General features: G+C 48.4%; 1 protein-coding gene across 3 annotated transcripts in view; it reads right to left on the reverse strand.

Annotated features, from left to right (window-relative positions):
- STK25 (serine/threonine kinase 25) overlaps positions 1–10,534 on the reverse strand; it is a 29,359-nt gene extending 18,825 nt beyond the window's left edge. For 2 of the 3 annotated variants that reach the window (XM_089509322.1, XM_089509325.1), the window contains exons 1-2: positions 10,447–10,534; positions 971–1,077 (exon numbers count right to left, since the gene is read on the reverse strand). In XM_089509322.1, the coding sequence (XP_089365448.1) occupies positions 971–1,063 (93 nt within the window). In that variant the 5' untranslated portion in view covers positions 1,064–1,077; positions 10,447–10,534. Of the gene's footprint in view, positions 1–970; positions 2,416–10,446 lie in introns of those variants that run through there. The other variant, XM_089509323.1, reaches the window with a different exon arrangement.
- Between the last annotated feature and the right edge of the window lie 2,535 nt (positions 10,535–13,069).

Raw genomic sequence — 13,069 nt, forward strand, 5'->3', positions numbered from 1 at the left:
ACTTGTAGGATTAAATAAAATTTTGTTATACCAAGCTGAATATGGAAATCAAGTAAAATAGCAAGGCAAGGACACAGACCGCAGAAATTCAATGCTATGCTCTCCTGAGACTCACAAACACTCTACTTGACTCACTCAAGAATCAACATGAGCTGAAATAAAGAACTAACAAGACAGATCAAAGAACTAGACTCCTGTGGTACAATATTTGATCTTTTAAAAGCAGTATATTTCAGAGTAAGAGTCAGAACTATTCAAATGCTCTAACACTGAAAAAAATAAAGGTGACTTTCCAACAGATCTCAGTTATAATCCACCCCACATTTTTAGAAAACAGGTTACAGAAACAAAGAAAAGCTGGCATGACAGAATTATAACAAGGAATGACCTTCTGGAGCAGGCGTCCTGTTGGGGCAAGCCAATGTAAACTATTCCTTTCAGAGCATGGTGGAGGGGATAGTTCTGATATAACTGGATTCAACTATAAGGTGCTAAAGGAGGCCCAATACCGACTAATACCAACTAAAGAATACACTATCCAAACTACACAGATTGCATGCTATGAACTGAATTCTGACCTAGATTACTTTTGCACTACTGCTTACCTCTAGCTTTTGAAAAACTACTAAAATTAAAGAACAAGGAATGTAAGAAAAGCTGTGGCTGTTGGTGGCTGCAGGTTCCCTGAGCTCCATATACAATATAAATTGAGGGTTTGCCATATTTATAAAGAGAGCAAGCAATACTGATTGCAAGAGAGACATTATATCTTTGCAATTCTAAAATAGATGATCCTAGTTTATCAAACAAGGCTTTATCAGGAAATGTATTAGCCAGTAAGTATGATGGCTTAAATGGGGAATGTATATAGTCTGCATGTATACTGGCCAATTTCTCATGTAAGCATGGCTATTTGGGTGCTTTCATTCCATTTTATCAAGTTTAGGAATCATGTACAGTTTTCACTTACCTGATTGGCAAATTCTCTCAGATGAGCCATGGCTGAAAATTGGCACAAAACCCATGCACCAGTCTTCTCAGACAGTAGAATGCTCTCTCTCATATGGATCACTTAAGCTGTGAAGAAAATACACAAAAAACATAACCAAATATTGTTGCAAAGTTCCTGTTAACACAATAGCAAGAGAATGATGAGCATGTTGTGTCTGAACATTTTCAGCACAAACATGCAGTTATGCTGGGAGTATGCCTTTTACTCTCAGCCCTTTCCCTCATCTGATAATCTCCTGGGTAACCTGGGACCAGCCTAAACTCCACCAGGGCCCTCTCACACTACTCAGTTATGGCACTATTATTCCACTTTAACTGTCATAGCAACATCCTATGGAATACCAGAGTTTATAGTTCATTGAGGCTCTCGAGCTCCCTGGCTGAGAATTCCAAATACCCTCAGAATGGAACCATGACAATTAAAGTGGAACCATAGTGCTATAATTGTGTATTCTGAAAGGGCTCCAGGTTGCTGTGAGGATAAAACAGGATCACACATATCCAGGAATACCACCTTGAGCTCTTTGAAGCAAGATAAACATGTGAATTCTAATTGGTCATTCCTTCCTTCCTTCCTTGAGTGCTACTGTGATACTACACCCTTTAGCAACCAGATACTACTACACAGATCTGACAGGTGTTGATAACTTAATGTACAGCTCCTTTGTTGTTAATTGCCCACAAGTCAAACTCAAGGCGACCCTGTGGATGAGACATCTCCAAGTCCCCCAATCCTCCACTGCTCTACGCAGGTCCTGCAGATTCATGCCTGTGGTCTTCCTGATTGAGTCTAGCCATCTGGTGTGTGTCTTCCTTTCTTTCTACTATCTTCTACCTTCCCTCATATTACTGTCTTTTCTAATGAGTCTTGCCTTTTCATGATGTGGCCAAAGTACGACAGCCTCAATTTAATAATCTTGGCTTCCAGGGAGAGTTCAAAGATCCATTGGTTTGTCTCTTTGACCGTCCACGGTATCCTCAGCATTCATCTCCAGCACCACATCTCAAATGAGTTTTCTCTTTATCCACTTTCTTCACTGTCCAGCACTCACATCCGTACACAGCAATGAGGAATATGATGGCTTGGATGATTCTAAATTTAGTGCTCAGTTGTGTGTCTTTACTCTTTCAGATCTTACCTAGTTTTTCATACCTTCTCTTCCCATTCCTAATCTTCTAATTTCTTGGCTGCTGTCCCCATTCTGATCAACCTTTGATCCAAGGTATAGGAAATCTTTGACTCTTTCAAGTCCTTCATTAGCTAGGTTGAATGTATGTAAATCCTGGATGATGATTTTGGCACTTGGAGTCAAGCCCAAAGCCACCAGGATCATCTGTTTATTACCAAGGATGGCATGGGCTGCAGTACTCAGAGATTACTCTGACTGCATCCACACTGCAGAAATAATCCAGTTTGACACCACTTTAACTGCCAGGGCTCAATGCTATGGAATCCTGGGAATTGTAGTTTGCTGTGGCAACAAAGCTCTCTGACAGAGGTTAAGTATCTCACAAAACTACAATTTCCAGAATTTCATAGTGTTGAGCCCTGACATTTAAAGTGGTGTCAAACTCAATTATTTCTGCAGTGTGGATGCAGCCTCTGAGGGCAGATGGGAATGCCCAGGGAAAACAGCAGCCCCAAAACAGCTTTTTGCTGTGAGTTCATGCAAGGCCTTTCCACAGAGACGATGGGAACCCAATCCTATGTGCCCAATTAACACATTTTACATGTTAATGCATTAAAACATAATGTACGTTTTATTTTAAAATTGTTTTTATTGATACATTTTAATGCTTTTGTACTCTTTTAATATCATATTGTTTTAAAATTTGTTGTTCACCGCCTTGAATCCTTCTACTGAGAGAAAGGCAGGATATAGTTTACTTATTATGTCCGAATTTAAAAGAGCATTAAAGACTATCCTGTTCTGGCAGGCTTACCCAGATTATTTTTAAATTGTGAATTTTAAATGATGAATTTTAAATATGGATTGTTTTAATATGCATACATCTTACTTGTCTTTTTAAATTGATGAGCATTTTAACTGACATCTTTTTACTGATGTTGCTTGTTGTTCCTCGCCTCAACCCATGAGGAAGCAAGCAAAAAAATGTTATTGTTATCATTATTATTATGCTGTTTGTCTATTAATTGTTGTTGTCCCTTGCCTTGATCCATGCTAAGAGGAGTGTAAGAGATGATATTTATTATTATTATTCTGTTTGACTATTAATTGTTCTTCCTTGCCTCAATCCATGTGGAAATATGGGTAAGAAATAATAATAATAATAATAATAATAATAATAGTTTGTCTGTTAATTGTTCTTGTTCCTTGCTTTGAGCCATGGGGAGAGGTGAGTAAGAAATAAATAATTTTTATTTATTTATCCTGAGAGGGAGTTCACCAGGAAGGTCCAGTTCCATCAGGACTAGCCTGAAGGAAGGAGACTCCACCCTCCATAACTGCCATCCGCCGGCCTGAGAGGAAGGAGACTCCGCCCTCCATAACTGCCATCCGCCGGCCTGAGAGGAAGGAGACTCCGCCCTCCATAACTGCCATCCGCCGGCCTGAGAGGAAGGAGACTCCGCCCTCCATAACTGCCATCCGCCGGCCTGAGAGGAAGAAGACTCCGCCCTCCATAACTGCCATCAGCCAGCCTGAGAGGAAGGAGACTCCGCCCTCCATAACTGCCATCCGCCGGCCTGAGAGGAAGGAGACTCCGCCCTCCATAACTGCCATCCGCCGGCCTGAGAGGAAGGAGACTCCGCCCTCCATAACTGCCATCCGTCGGCCTGAGAGGAAGGAGACTCCGCCCTCCATAACTGCCATCAGCCGGCCTGAGAGGAAGGAGACTCCGCCCTCCATAACTGCCATCAGCCGGCCTGAGAGGAAGGAGACTCCGCCCTCCATAACTGCCATCCGCCGGCCTGAGAGGAAGGAGACTCCGCCCTCCATAACTGCCATCCGCCGGCCTGAGAGGAAGGAGACTCCGCCCTCCATAACTGCCATCCGCCGGCCTGAGAGGAAGAAGACTCCGCCCTCCATAACTGCCATCAGCCGGCCTGAGAGGAAGGAGACTCCGCCCTCCATAACTGCCATCCGCCGGCCTGAGAGGAAGGAGACTCCGCCCTCCATAACTGCCATCCGCCGGCCTGAGAGGAAGGAGACTCCGCCCTCCATAACTGCCATCCGCCGGCCTGAGAGGAAGGAGACTCCGCCCTCCATAACTGCCATCAGCCGGCCTGAGAGGAAGGAGACTCCGCCCTCCATAACTGCCATCAGCCGGCCTGAGAGGAAGGAGACTCCGCCCTCCATAACTGCCATCCACCGGCCTGAGAGGAAGGAGACTCCGCCCTCCATAACTGCCATCAGCCGGCCTGAGAGGAAGGAGACTCCGCCCTCCATAACTGCCATCAGCCGGCCTGAGAGGAAGGAGACTCCGCCCTCCATAACTGCCATCCGCCGGCCTGAGAGGAAGGAGACTCCGCCCTCCATAACTGCCATCCGCCGGCCTGAGAGGAAGGAGACTCCGCCCTCCATAACTGCCATCAGCCGGCCTGAGAGGAAGGAGACTCCGTCCTCCATAACTGCCATCCGCCGGCCTGAGAGGAAGGAGACTCCGCCCTCCATAACTGCCATCCGCCGGCCTGAGAGGAAGGAGACTCCGCCCTCCATAACTGCCATCCGCCGGCCTGAGAGGAAGGAGACTCCGCCCTCCATAACTGCCATCCGCCGGCCTGAGAGGAAGGAGACTCCGCCCTCCATAACTGCCATCCGCCGGCCTGAGAGGAAGGAGACTCCGCCCTCCATAACTGCCATCCGCCGGCCTGAGAGGAAGGAGACTCCGCCCTCCATAACTGCCATCCGCCGGCCTGAGAGGAAGGAGACTCCGCCCTCCATAACTGCCATCCGCCGGCCTGAGAGGAAGGAGACTCCGCCCTCCATAACTGCCATCCGCCGGCCTGAGAGGAAGGAGACTCCGCCCTCCATAACTGCCATCCGCCGGCCTGAGAGGAAGGAGACTCCGCCCTCCATAACTGCCATCCGCCGGCCTGAGAGGAAGGAGACTCCGCCCTCCATAACTGCCATCCGCCGGCCTGAGAGGAAGGAGACTCCGCCCTCCATAACTGCCATCCGCCGGCCTGAGAGGAAGGAGACTCCGCCCTCCATAACTGCCATCCGCCGGCCTGAGAGAAGGAGACTCCGCCCTCCATAACTGCCATCCGCCGGCCTGAGAGGAAGGAGACTCCGCCCTCCATAACTGCCATCCGCCGGCCTGAGAGGAAGGAGACTCCGCCCTCCATAACTGCCATCCGCCGGCCTGAGAGGAAGGAGACTCCGCCCTCCATAACTGCCATCCGCCGGCCTGAGAGGAAGGAGACTCCGCCCTCCATAACTGCCATCCGCCGGCCTGAGAGGAAGGAGACTCCGCCCTCCATAACTGCCATCCGCCGGCCTGAGAGGAAGGAGACTCCGCCCTCCATAACTGCCATCCGCCGGCCTGAGAGGAAGGAGACTCCGCCCTCCATAACTGCCATCCGCCGGCCTGAGAGGAAGGAGACTCCGCCCTCCATAACTGCCATCCGCCGGCCTGAGAGGAAGGAGACTCCGCCCTCCATAACTGCCATCCGCCGGCCTGAGAGGAAGGAGACTCCGCCCTCCATAACTGCCATCCGCCGGCCTGAGAGGAAGGAGACTCCGCCCTCCATAACTGCCATCCGCCGGCCTGAGAGGAAGGAGACTCCGCCCTCCATAACTGCCATCCGCCGGCCTGAGAGGAAGGAGACTCCGCCCTCCATAACTGCCATCCGCCGGCCTGAGAGGAAGGAGACTCCGCCCTCCATAACTGCCATCCGCCGGCCTGAGAGGAAGGAGACTCCGCCCTCCATAACTGCCATCCGCCGGCCTGAGAGGAAGGAGACTCCGCCCTCCATAACTGCCATCCGCCGGCCTGAGAGGAAGGAGACTCCGCCCTCCATAACTGCCATCCGCCGGCCTGAGAGGAAGGAGACTCCGCCCTCCATAACTGCCATCCGCCGGCCTGAGAGGAAGGAGACTCCGCCCTCCATAACTGCCATCCGCCGGCCTGAGAGGAAGGAGACTCTGCCCTCCATAACTGCCATCCGCCGGCCTGAGAGGAAGGAGACTCCGCCCTCCATAACTGCCATCCGCCGGCCTGAGAGGAAGGAGACTCCGCCCTCCATAATTGCCATCCGCCGGCCTGAGAGGAAGGAGACTCCGCCCTCCATAACTGCCATCCGCCGGCCTGAGAGGAAGGAGACTCCGCCCTCCATAACTGCCATCCGCCGGCCTGAGAGGAAGGAGACTCCGCCCTCCATAACTGCCATCCGCCGGCCTGAGAGGAAGGAGACTCCGCCCTCCATAACTGCCATCCGCCGGCCTGAGAGGAAGGAGACTCCGCCCTCCATAACTGCCATCCGCCGGCCTGAGAGGAAGGAGACTCCGCCCTCCATAATTGCCATCCGCCGGCCTGAGAGGAAGGAGACTCCGCCCTCCATAACTGCCATCCGCCGGCATGAGAGGAAGGAGACTCCGCCCTCCATAACTGCCATCTGCCGGCCTGAGAGGAAGGAGACTCCGCCCTCCATAACTGCCATCAGCCGGCCTGAGAGGAAGGAGACTCCGCCCTCCATAATTGCCATCCGCCGGCCTGAGAGGAAGGAGACTCCGCCCTCCATAACTGCCATCCGCCGGCCTGAGAGGAAGGAGACTCCGCCCTCCATAATTGCCATCTGCCGGCCTGAGAGGAAGGAGACTCCGCCCTCCATAACTGTCATCCGCCAGCCTGAGAGGGAGTTCACCAGGCAGGTCCAGCTCCATCGGGGCTAGCCTGAAGGAAGGGGACTCCGCCCTCCATAACTGCCATCCGCTGGCCTGAGAAGGTGTTCGCCAGGCAGGTCCAGCTCCATCAGGGCCAGCCTGAGAGGAAGGAGACTCCGCCCTCCATAACTGCCATCCGCCGGCCTGAGAGGAAGGAGACTCCGCCCTCCATAACTGCCATCAGCCGGCCTGAGAGGAAGGAGACTCCGCCCTCCATAACTGCCATCTGCCGGCCTGAGAGGAAGGAGACTCCGCCCTCCATAACTGCCATCCGCCGGCCTGAGAGGAAGGAGACTCCGCCCTCCATAACTGCCATCCGCCGGCCTGAGAGGAAGGAGACTCCGCCCTCCATAACTGCCATCAGCCGGCCTGAGAGGAAGGAGACTCCGCCCTCCATAACTGCCATCAGCCGGCCTGAGAGGAAGGAGACTCCGCCCTCCATAACTGCCATCAGCCGGCCTGAGAGGAAGGAGACTCCGCCCTCCATAACTGCCATCCACCGGCCTGAGAGGAAGGAGACTCCGCCCTCCATAACTGCCATCAGCCGGCCTGAGAGGAAGGAGACTCCGCCCTCCATAACTGCCATCAGCCGGCCTGAGAGGAAGGAGACTCCGCCCTCCATAACTGCCATCTGCCGGCCTGAGAGGAAGGAGACTCCGCCCTCCATAAATGCCATCCGCCGACCTGAGAGGAAGGAGACTCCGCCCTCCATAACTGCCATCAGCTGGCCTGAGAGGAAGGAGACTCCGCCCTCCATAACTGTCATCCGCCAGCCTGAGAGGGAGTTCACCAGGCAGGTCCAGCTCCATAGGGGCTAGCTTGAAGGAAGGGGACTCCGCCCTCCATAACTGCCATCCGCCAGCCTGAGAGGGAGTTCACCAGGCAGGTCCAGTTCCATCAGGACTAAGCCTGGAAGAAGGAAGAGCCCTCCCTCCAATCCATCTGCCTTGGTCCAGGCCAAGAACCACTGGACCTCATCCCTTTCCCTCCACCATTCCCTTCTCCTTTTGTTTCATGTCTTTTAGATTGTAAGCCTAAGGGCAGGGACCTGTCTGATTAAAAACAATAACTGTAAGCCGCCCTGAGAGCCATTAGGGCTGAAGGGCGGGGTAGAAATACCTAAATAATAAATAAATAATATTAAATGTTGTTGTTGTTATTTGTTTGTTAACTGTTGTTCCCCACCTTGATCCATGGGAAGAGGTGGGCAATAAATAAATATTGTTGTTATTACTATTGTTATTATTATGTTGTTTGTCTGTTAATTGCTGTTCCTCACCTCAATCCATAGATGATAATAATAATAATAATAATAATATTTTATTTATATACCGCCCTGTGGCGAACCAATCCGGGCGGTTTACAACATTAAAATAACATACAGCATAAAAACAATATATTTCCCTCCCCCCTTAAAAAGTTATTAAACAACATATCTAACTTAAAATCACAATAACTAGTTAAAATAACAATAAATTAAACAAAATAATACCAACCAATAAACCACTGCAACTTCAGTTCTAAAGAAAAGGGGGCTTTGGAGACATTACTGAGAAGGGGGGAAATCCTGAGGCCAGGATATTTCAGTCTGGGAAGGCCTGCCTGAAGAGATCCGTCTTGACAGCCTTTTTGTAGCTGTCCAAAGATGTTAATTGACGGATCTCATCCGGCAGGCCGTTCCAGAGCCTGGGGGCGACAACAGAGAAAGCCCTCCGGGAGGTCGCCGCAAGCCTCGATTTTTGAGGCTGCAACAAGTTCCTCCCAGAGGACCAGAGAGCGCGGGAAGGATTGTATGGGAAGAGGCGGTCTCTGAGATAGCTTGGACCCAATCCATTTAGGGCTTTAAAGGTAATAACCAACACCTTGTACTGGCCCGGAAACCAATAGGCAGCCAGTGGAGGGACCTCAAAACCGGAGTGATATGGTCTGTTCTAGATGTTCCTGATACAAGCCTGGCTGCCATGTTTTGAACCAGGTGTAGTTTCTGAACCAGGCACAAGAGAGAGATGGGCAAGAATAATAATTATTATTACTATTTTTATTATGTTGTTTGCTGATTGTTGTTCCCCACCTTGGTCCGTGGAGAGAGGTGGGCAAGAAATACTAATAAGAATAAGAAGATTGTCTGTTAATTGTTGTTGCCCACCTCGATCTATGGGGAGAGGTGAGCAAGAAAGAATTATTATTATTATTATGTTGTTGTTGTTTGTTAACCTTTGTTTCCCAGCCTCAATCCATGGGGAGGGGTGGGCAAGAAATTATTATTATTATTTTGCTGTTGTTGCTGCTTGTCTGCCAATCGTTGTTGTTCCCCGCCTCAATCCATGGAGAGAGACGGATAAGAGATGATAATAATAAAAATAATAATAATAGTAATAATATTTTTTGTGGGTTTTTCGGGCTATGTGGCCATGTTCTAGAAGAGTTTCTTCCTGACGTTTCGCCAGCATCTGTGGCTGGCATCAAAGATGCCAGCCATAGATGCTGGCGAAACGTCAGGAAGAAACTCTTCTAGAACATGGCCACATAGCCCGAAAAACCCACAAAAAGCTATGGATGCCAGCCATGAAAGCCTTCGACTCCACAATAATAATAATAATAGTAATAATAATTTCTTGCCCACCTCTCTCCCTAGATCAAGGTGGGGAAACAACAGCTAACAAACAACAATATAAAGATGTTTATTTTTTTGCCTACTTCTCCCCATGGATCGAGACTGGGAACAACAATTAACAGGTGAACGTTGTTGTTGTTGTAGTTGCTATGTGACCAGTCATTTCCTCATTGTTATTGTTGTTGTTGTAATTAATAATAATAATAATAATCCTGAGGAAATGGGTTATCATGGCTGGCTCAGGATTATTATTATTATTATTGCTATTGTTGTTGTAATTAATAATAATGCTGAGGAAATGGGTTATGGCTTGCTCAGAATTATTATTATTACTATTGTTGTTGTAATCAATAATAATAAAAATAATCCTGAGAAAATGAGTTATCATGGCTGGCTCAGGATTATTATAGTTATTATTATTGTTGTTGTTGTTCTTGTAATCAACAATAATAGTAATAATAATAATTCTGAGGAAATGGGTTATGTCTGGCTCAGGATTAGTATTTTTACTATTACTATTGTTGCTGTTGTAATCAATAACAATAGTAATAATAATAATAATCCTGAGGAAATGGGTTATCATGGCTGGCTCAGTATTACTGTTACTATTATCATTAACGTTGTTGTAGTCAATAATAATAATAATAATAATAATCCTGAGGAGATGGGTTATGATCATGGCTGTGTGGTGGTCTTTAAGCAGAGGCTGGATGGCCATCTGTCAATGGGGATGCTTTGACTGAGAGTTCCTGCATGGCAGAATGGGGCTGGGCTGGATCAGGGCCATTCTTGGGGTCTCTTAACTCTATGAGTCTGTGATCCTCTGACTCAGGAGGGCAGCCGAGAGGCAGGTGAGGAGCAGCGTCTGCCCCGCGAGAAACCCCCGCCCAGCCCCTGGGGGTCCGCTGCCATGGCAACGGCCAACGCCTCCCTCCGCGCGCGCGCGCGCCCTCCTCCCCCCTCCCCCCTCCTCACCTGCGCCCTGGGGCTCCGTCCCGCCTGGCCGCCCCATCCTCCCTCTGCCGCCGCGATACCAGCCCAGGACACTGAGCTGAGGAACAGGGACTGCAAGGGCGGGAGAGAGGGAGGGGACGCCAACCCCCATGCGCAGGAAGCCACCGCCCCGCAGGGTCTTCTGGGAAAGGTAGTTCTCGCTTCCCGTGTTTCTATTGGGGTGATGCGAGGCAGGGACTACGATAACCATCATGCATCCCGGGAATCCGCGGCCAGCACCCCCTGCCCTTAGGCGCGATGGCTTCTGGGAAAGAGAGTTTTGTTAGGTTTGGGTGCTTACTACCCCCAGAGTGACCAGAGAGGTCCTTCTTTTTCCAGGATTATGCCCTGCATTTCAGGCTTCGCTACAGGAGGGATTCCAAAATGTCCTCCATTTTGAAGCTAAAGGAGCACGAATTGGCATTTATAGGAGTGTTTTTAGCTCAGGGTGACCAGAGGTCCTCCTTTTCCTGGATTATGTCCTACATTTCAGCCTTCTGTCCACAAGGAATTCCAAAACGTCCTCCATTTTGAACTTGACTGAGAACCATGAATAACTATTATTATTATCATTATGTTGTTGTTGTTGTTTGTCTGTTAATTGTTGTTATTCCTCGCCTCGATCTATGGAAAGAGATGGGCAAGAAATAAATATTATCACTGTTATTGTGTTGTTGTTTGTCTGTTGATCTGAGTGTTTTTAGCCCAGGGTGACCAGGTGTCCTCCTTTTCCTGGTTTATGTCCTACGTTTCAGCCTTCTGCGCAGGAGGAGTTCCAAAATGTCCTCCATTGTGAGCAACACTAAGGAACATTCATTTATATTAGTGTTTCTGGCTTTCATTTTGTAACGTCGTACATTTTTCTTGAATGTCCTACGTTTTGCAATGCCTCCTTTGAAAAGCAATGCTGCTTTTGCATAAAGCAACATGCCAGGCGTTCTCTTCTGTGGAATGGCTGGATTTTAGGAGAGTAAAAAAAGATTGTCAGAACAGAAGAATGGAGAAACAGAATGGTTCCCAATTGGCAAAGGGCTCAGGCATACTATCACCCTATTTGTTCAATATGAAAACTCTTATGATTCTGTGACCCCTATTATTCTCCTCACTAAGCAAAGATTGCATCCAAATGTGGTTGTTGTTATCCACCTTCAAGTCGATCTCTGCCCATGGCAACCCTGTTGATCAGGCATCACCAAGACTCCCTGTGGTCTACTGCTCTGTTCAGGTCCTGTGAATTCATACCCATTATCTCCTTCATAGAGTCCATCCATCTAGCATACAGTCTTCCTCTCTTTCTGCTTCCATCCACCTTTCCTAGCATTATTGTTTCTTCCAGTGAGTCGTGCCTCCTCATGATGTGTCCAAAGTACGACAGCCTCAATCTAGTCATCTTGGCTTCCAGAGAGATTCCTGGTTTGATCTGCTTTGGACCCATTTGTTTGACTTCTTGTCTGTCCATGGTAACCTCAGCACTCTTCCCCAGCACCACATCTCAAATGAATTCTCTTCCTATCCTAACTGTCCAGCTCTCACATCCATACATAGTAATAGGAAATACAATTGCTTGTGTAATTCTAGCTTTCATCCTCAGTTGTATGTCTAGGATATTTTCTACTTCTCTCATAGCTGCCCTTAGTCTTAGTCTTCTTATGATTTCCTGACTTCATTCCCCAATCTGGTCAATATTTGGAGCCAGGTATGAAAGTTCTTTTAGTGTTTCTACTTCCTCATTGTCTAGGTTGAGTCTGTGGAAATTTTCTGTGGTCATTATTTTTTCCCCCTTTACGTTCAGCAATAAGCCTGCCTTTGCACTTTCCTCCTTGATCTTAGTAAGTGTTCCAAGTCTGTGATGTTTTCAACTAGTAGTAAGATGTCGTCTGCATATCTTGATTGTTGATGTTCCTTCCTCCTGTTTTCACTCTTCCTTTTTCTGTATCCAAGCCTGCTTTTCTTACAATATGTTCTGCATCAAGTTGAACAGGTAGGGTGATGAGATGCAGCCTTGTCTGACCCCTTTGCCATTTGGGAACCATTCTGTTCCTCCATGTTCTGTCCTGACAGTGGTCTCCTGTCCTGAGTAAAGATTTGTCATTAGGACTATCGGATGTGTTGGCGCTCCCATGTGTTTAAGGGTGTTCCATGGTCTTTTGTGATCAATACACAAAATAACAACAACAACAACTAGGATAATTAACAAGAGTTAACATAAGATTGAATCTGGATTTAGGTGTATGCAACTCAACTGGAAGAGCTGAACTTTCCGCCTTTCCATGGCAGACCCTTTACGACCCTGAAAATGCTATCAAGAGGGTGAATGGGGTGAACTATGGTATTGGAAAGGAGGAGAAGTAGGAATCCCCTAGGCAGCCCATTTCACAGGCAGAGTGCTTGACTCCACAGAAACCAGATCCTGGATCCAACCCTTAGGTAAGAGTGCATATTTTATTTAACTAACCAACAATAAAAGCATTGCTGCAAACATATGAATTACCTAGTCAAGCAAGTCATTTTTATGTCTATGTACAGCTCCAGAAATGAGCACTTTGTTTATGCTCAGTTTAGTTTAGATAAAACCCCAAAAGATAGGTATAGTTGCTTTGGCAAG

The sequence above is a fragment of the Sceloporus occidentalis genome, unplaced genomic scaffold (assembly GCF_023333645.1).
Source record: "Sceloporus occidentalis isolate IW3139 unplaced genomic scaffold, rSceOcc1.0.p SCAF_2, whole genome shotgun sequence".
NCBI classification, from domain to species: domain Eukaryota; kingdom Metazoa; phylum Chordata; class Lepidosauria; order Squamata; family Phrynosomatidae; genus Sceloporus; species Sceloporus occidentalis.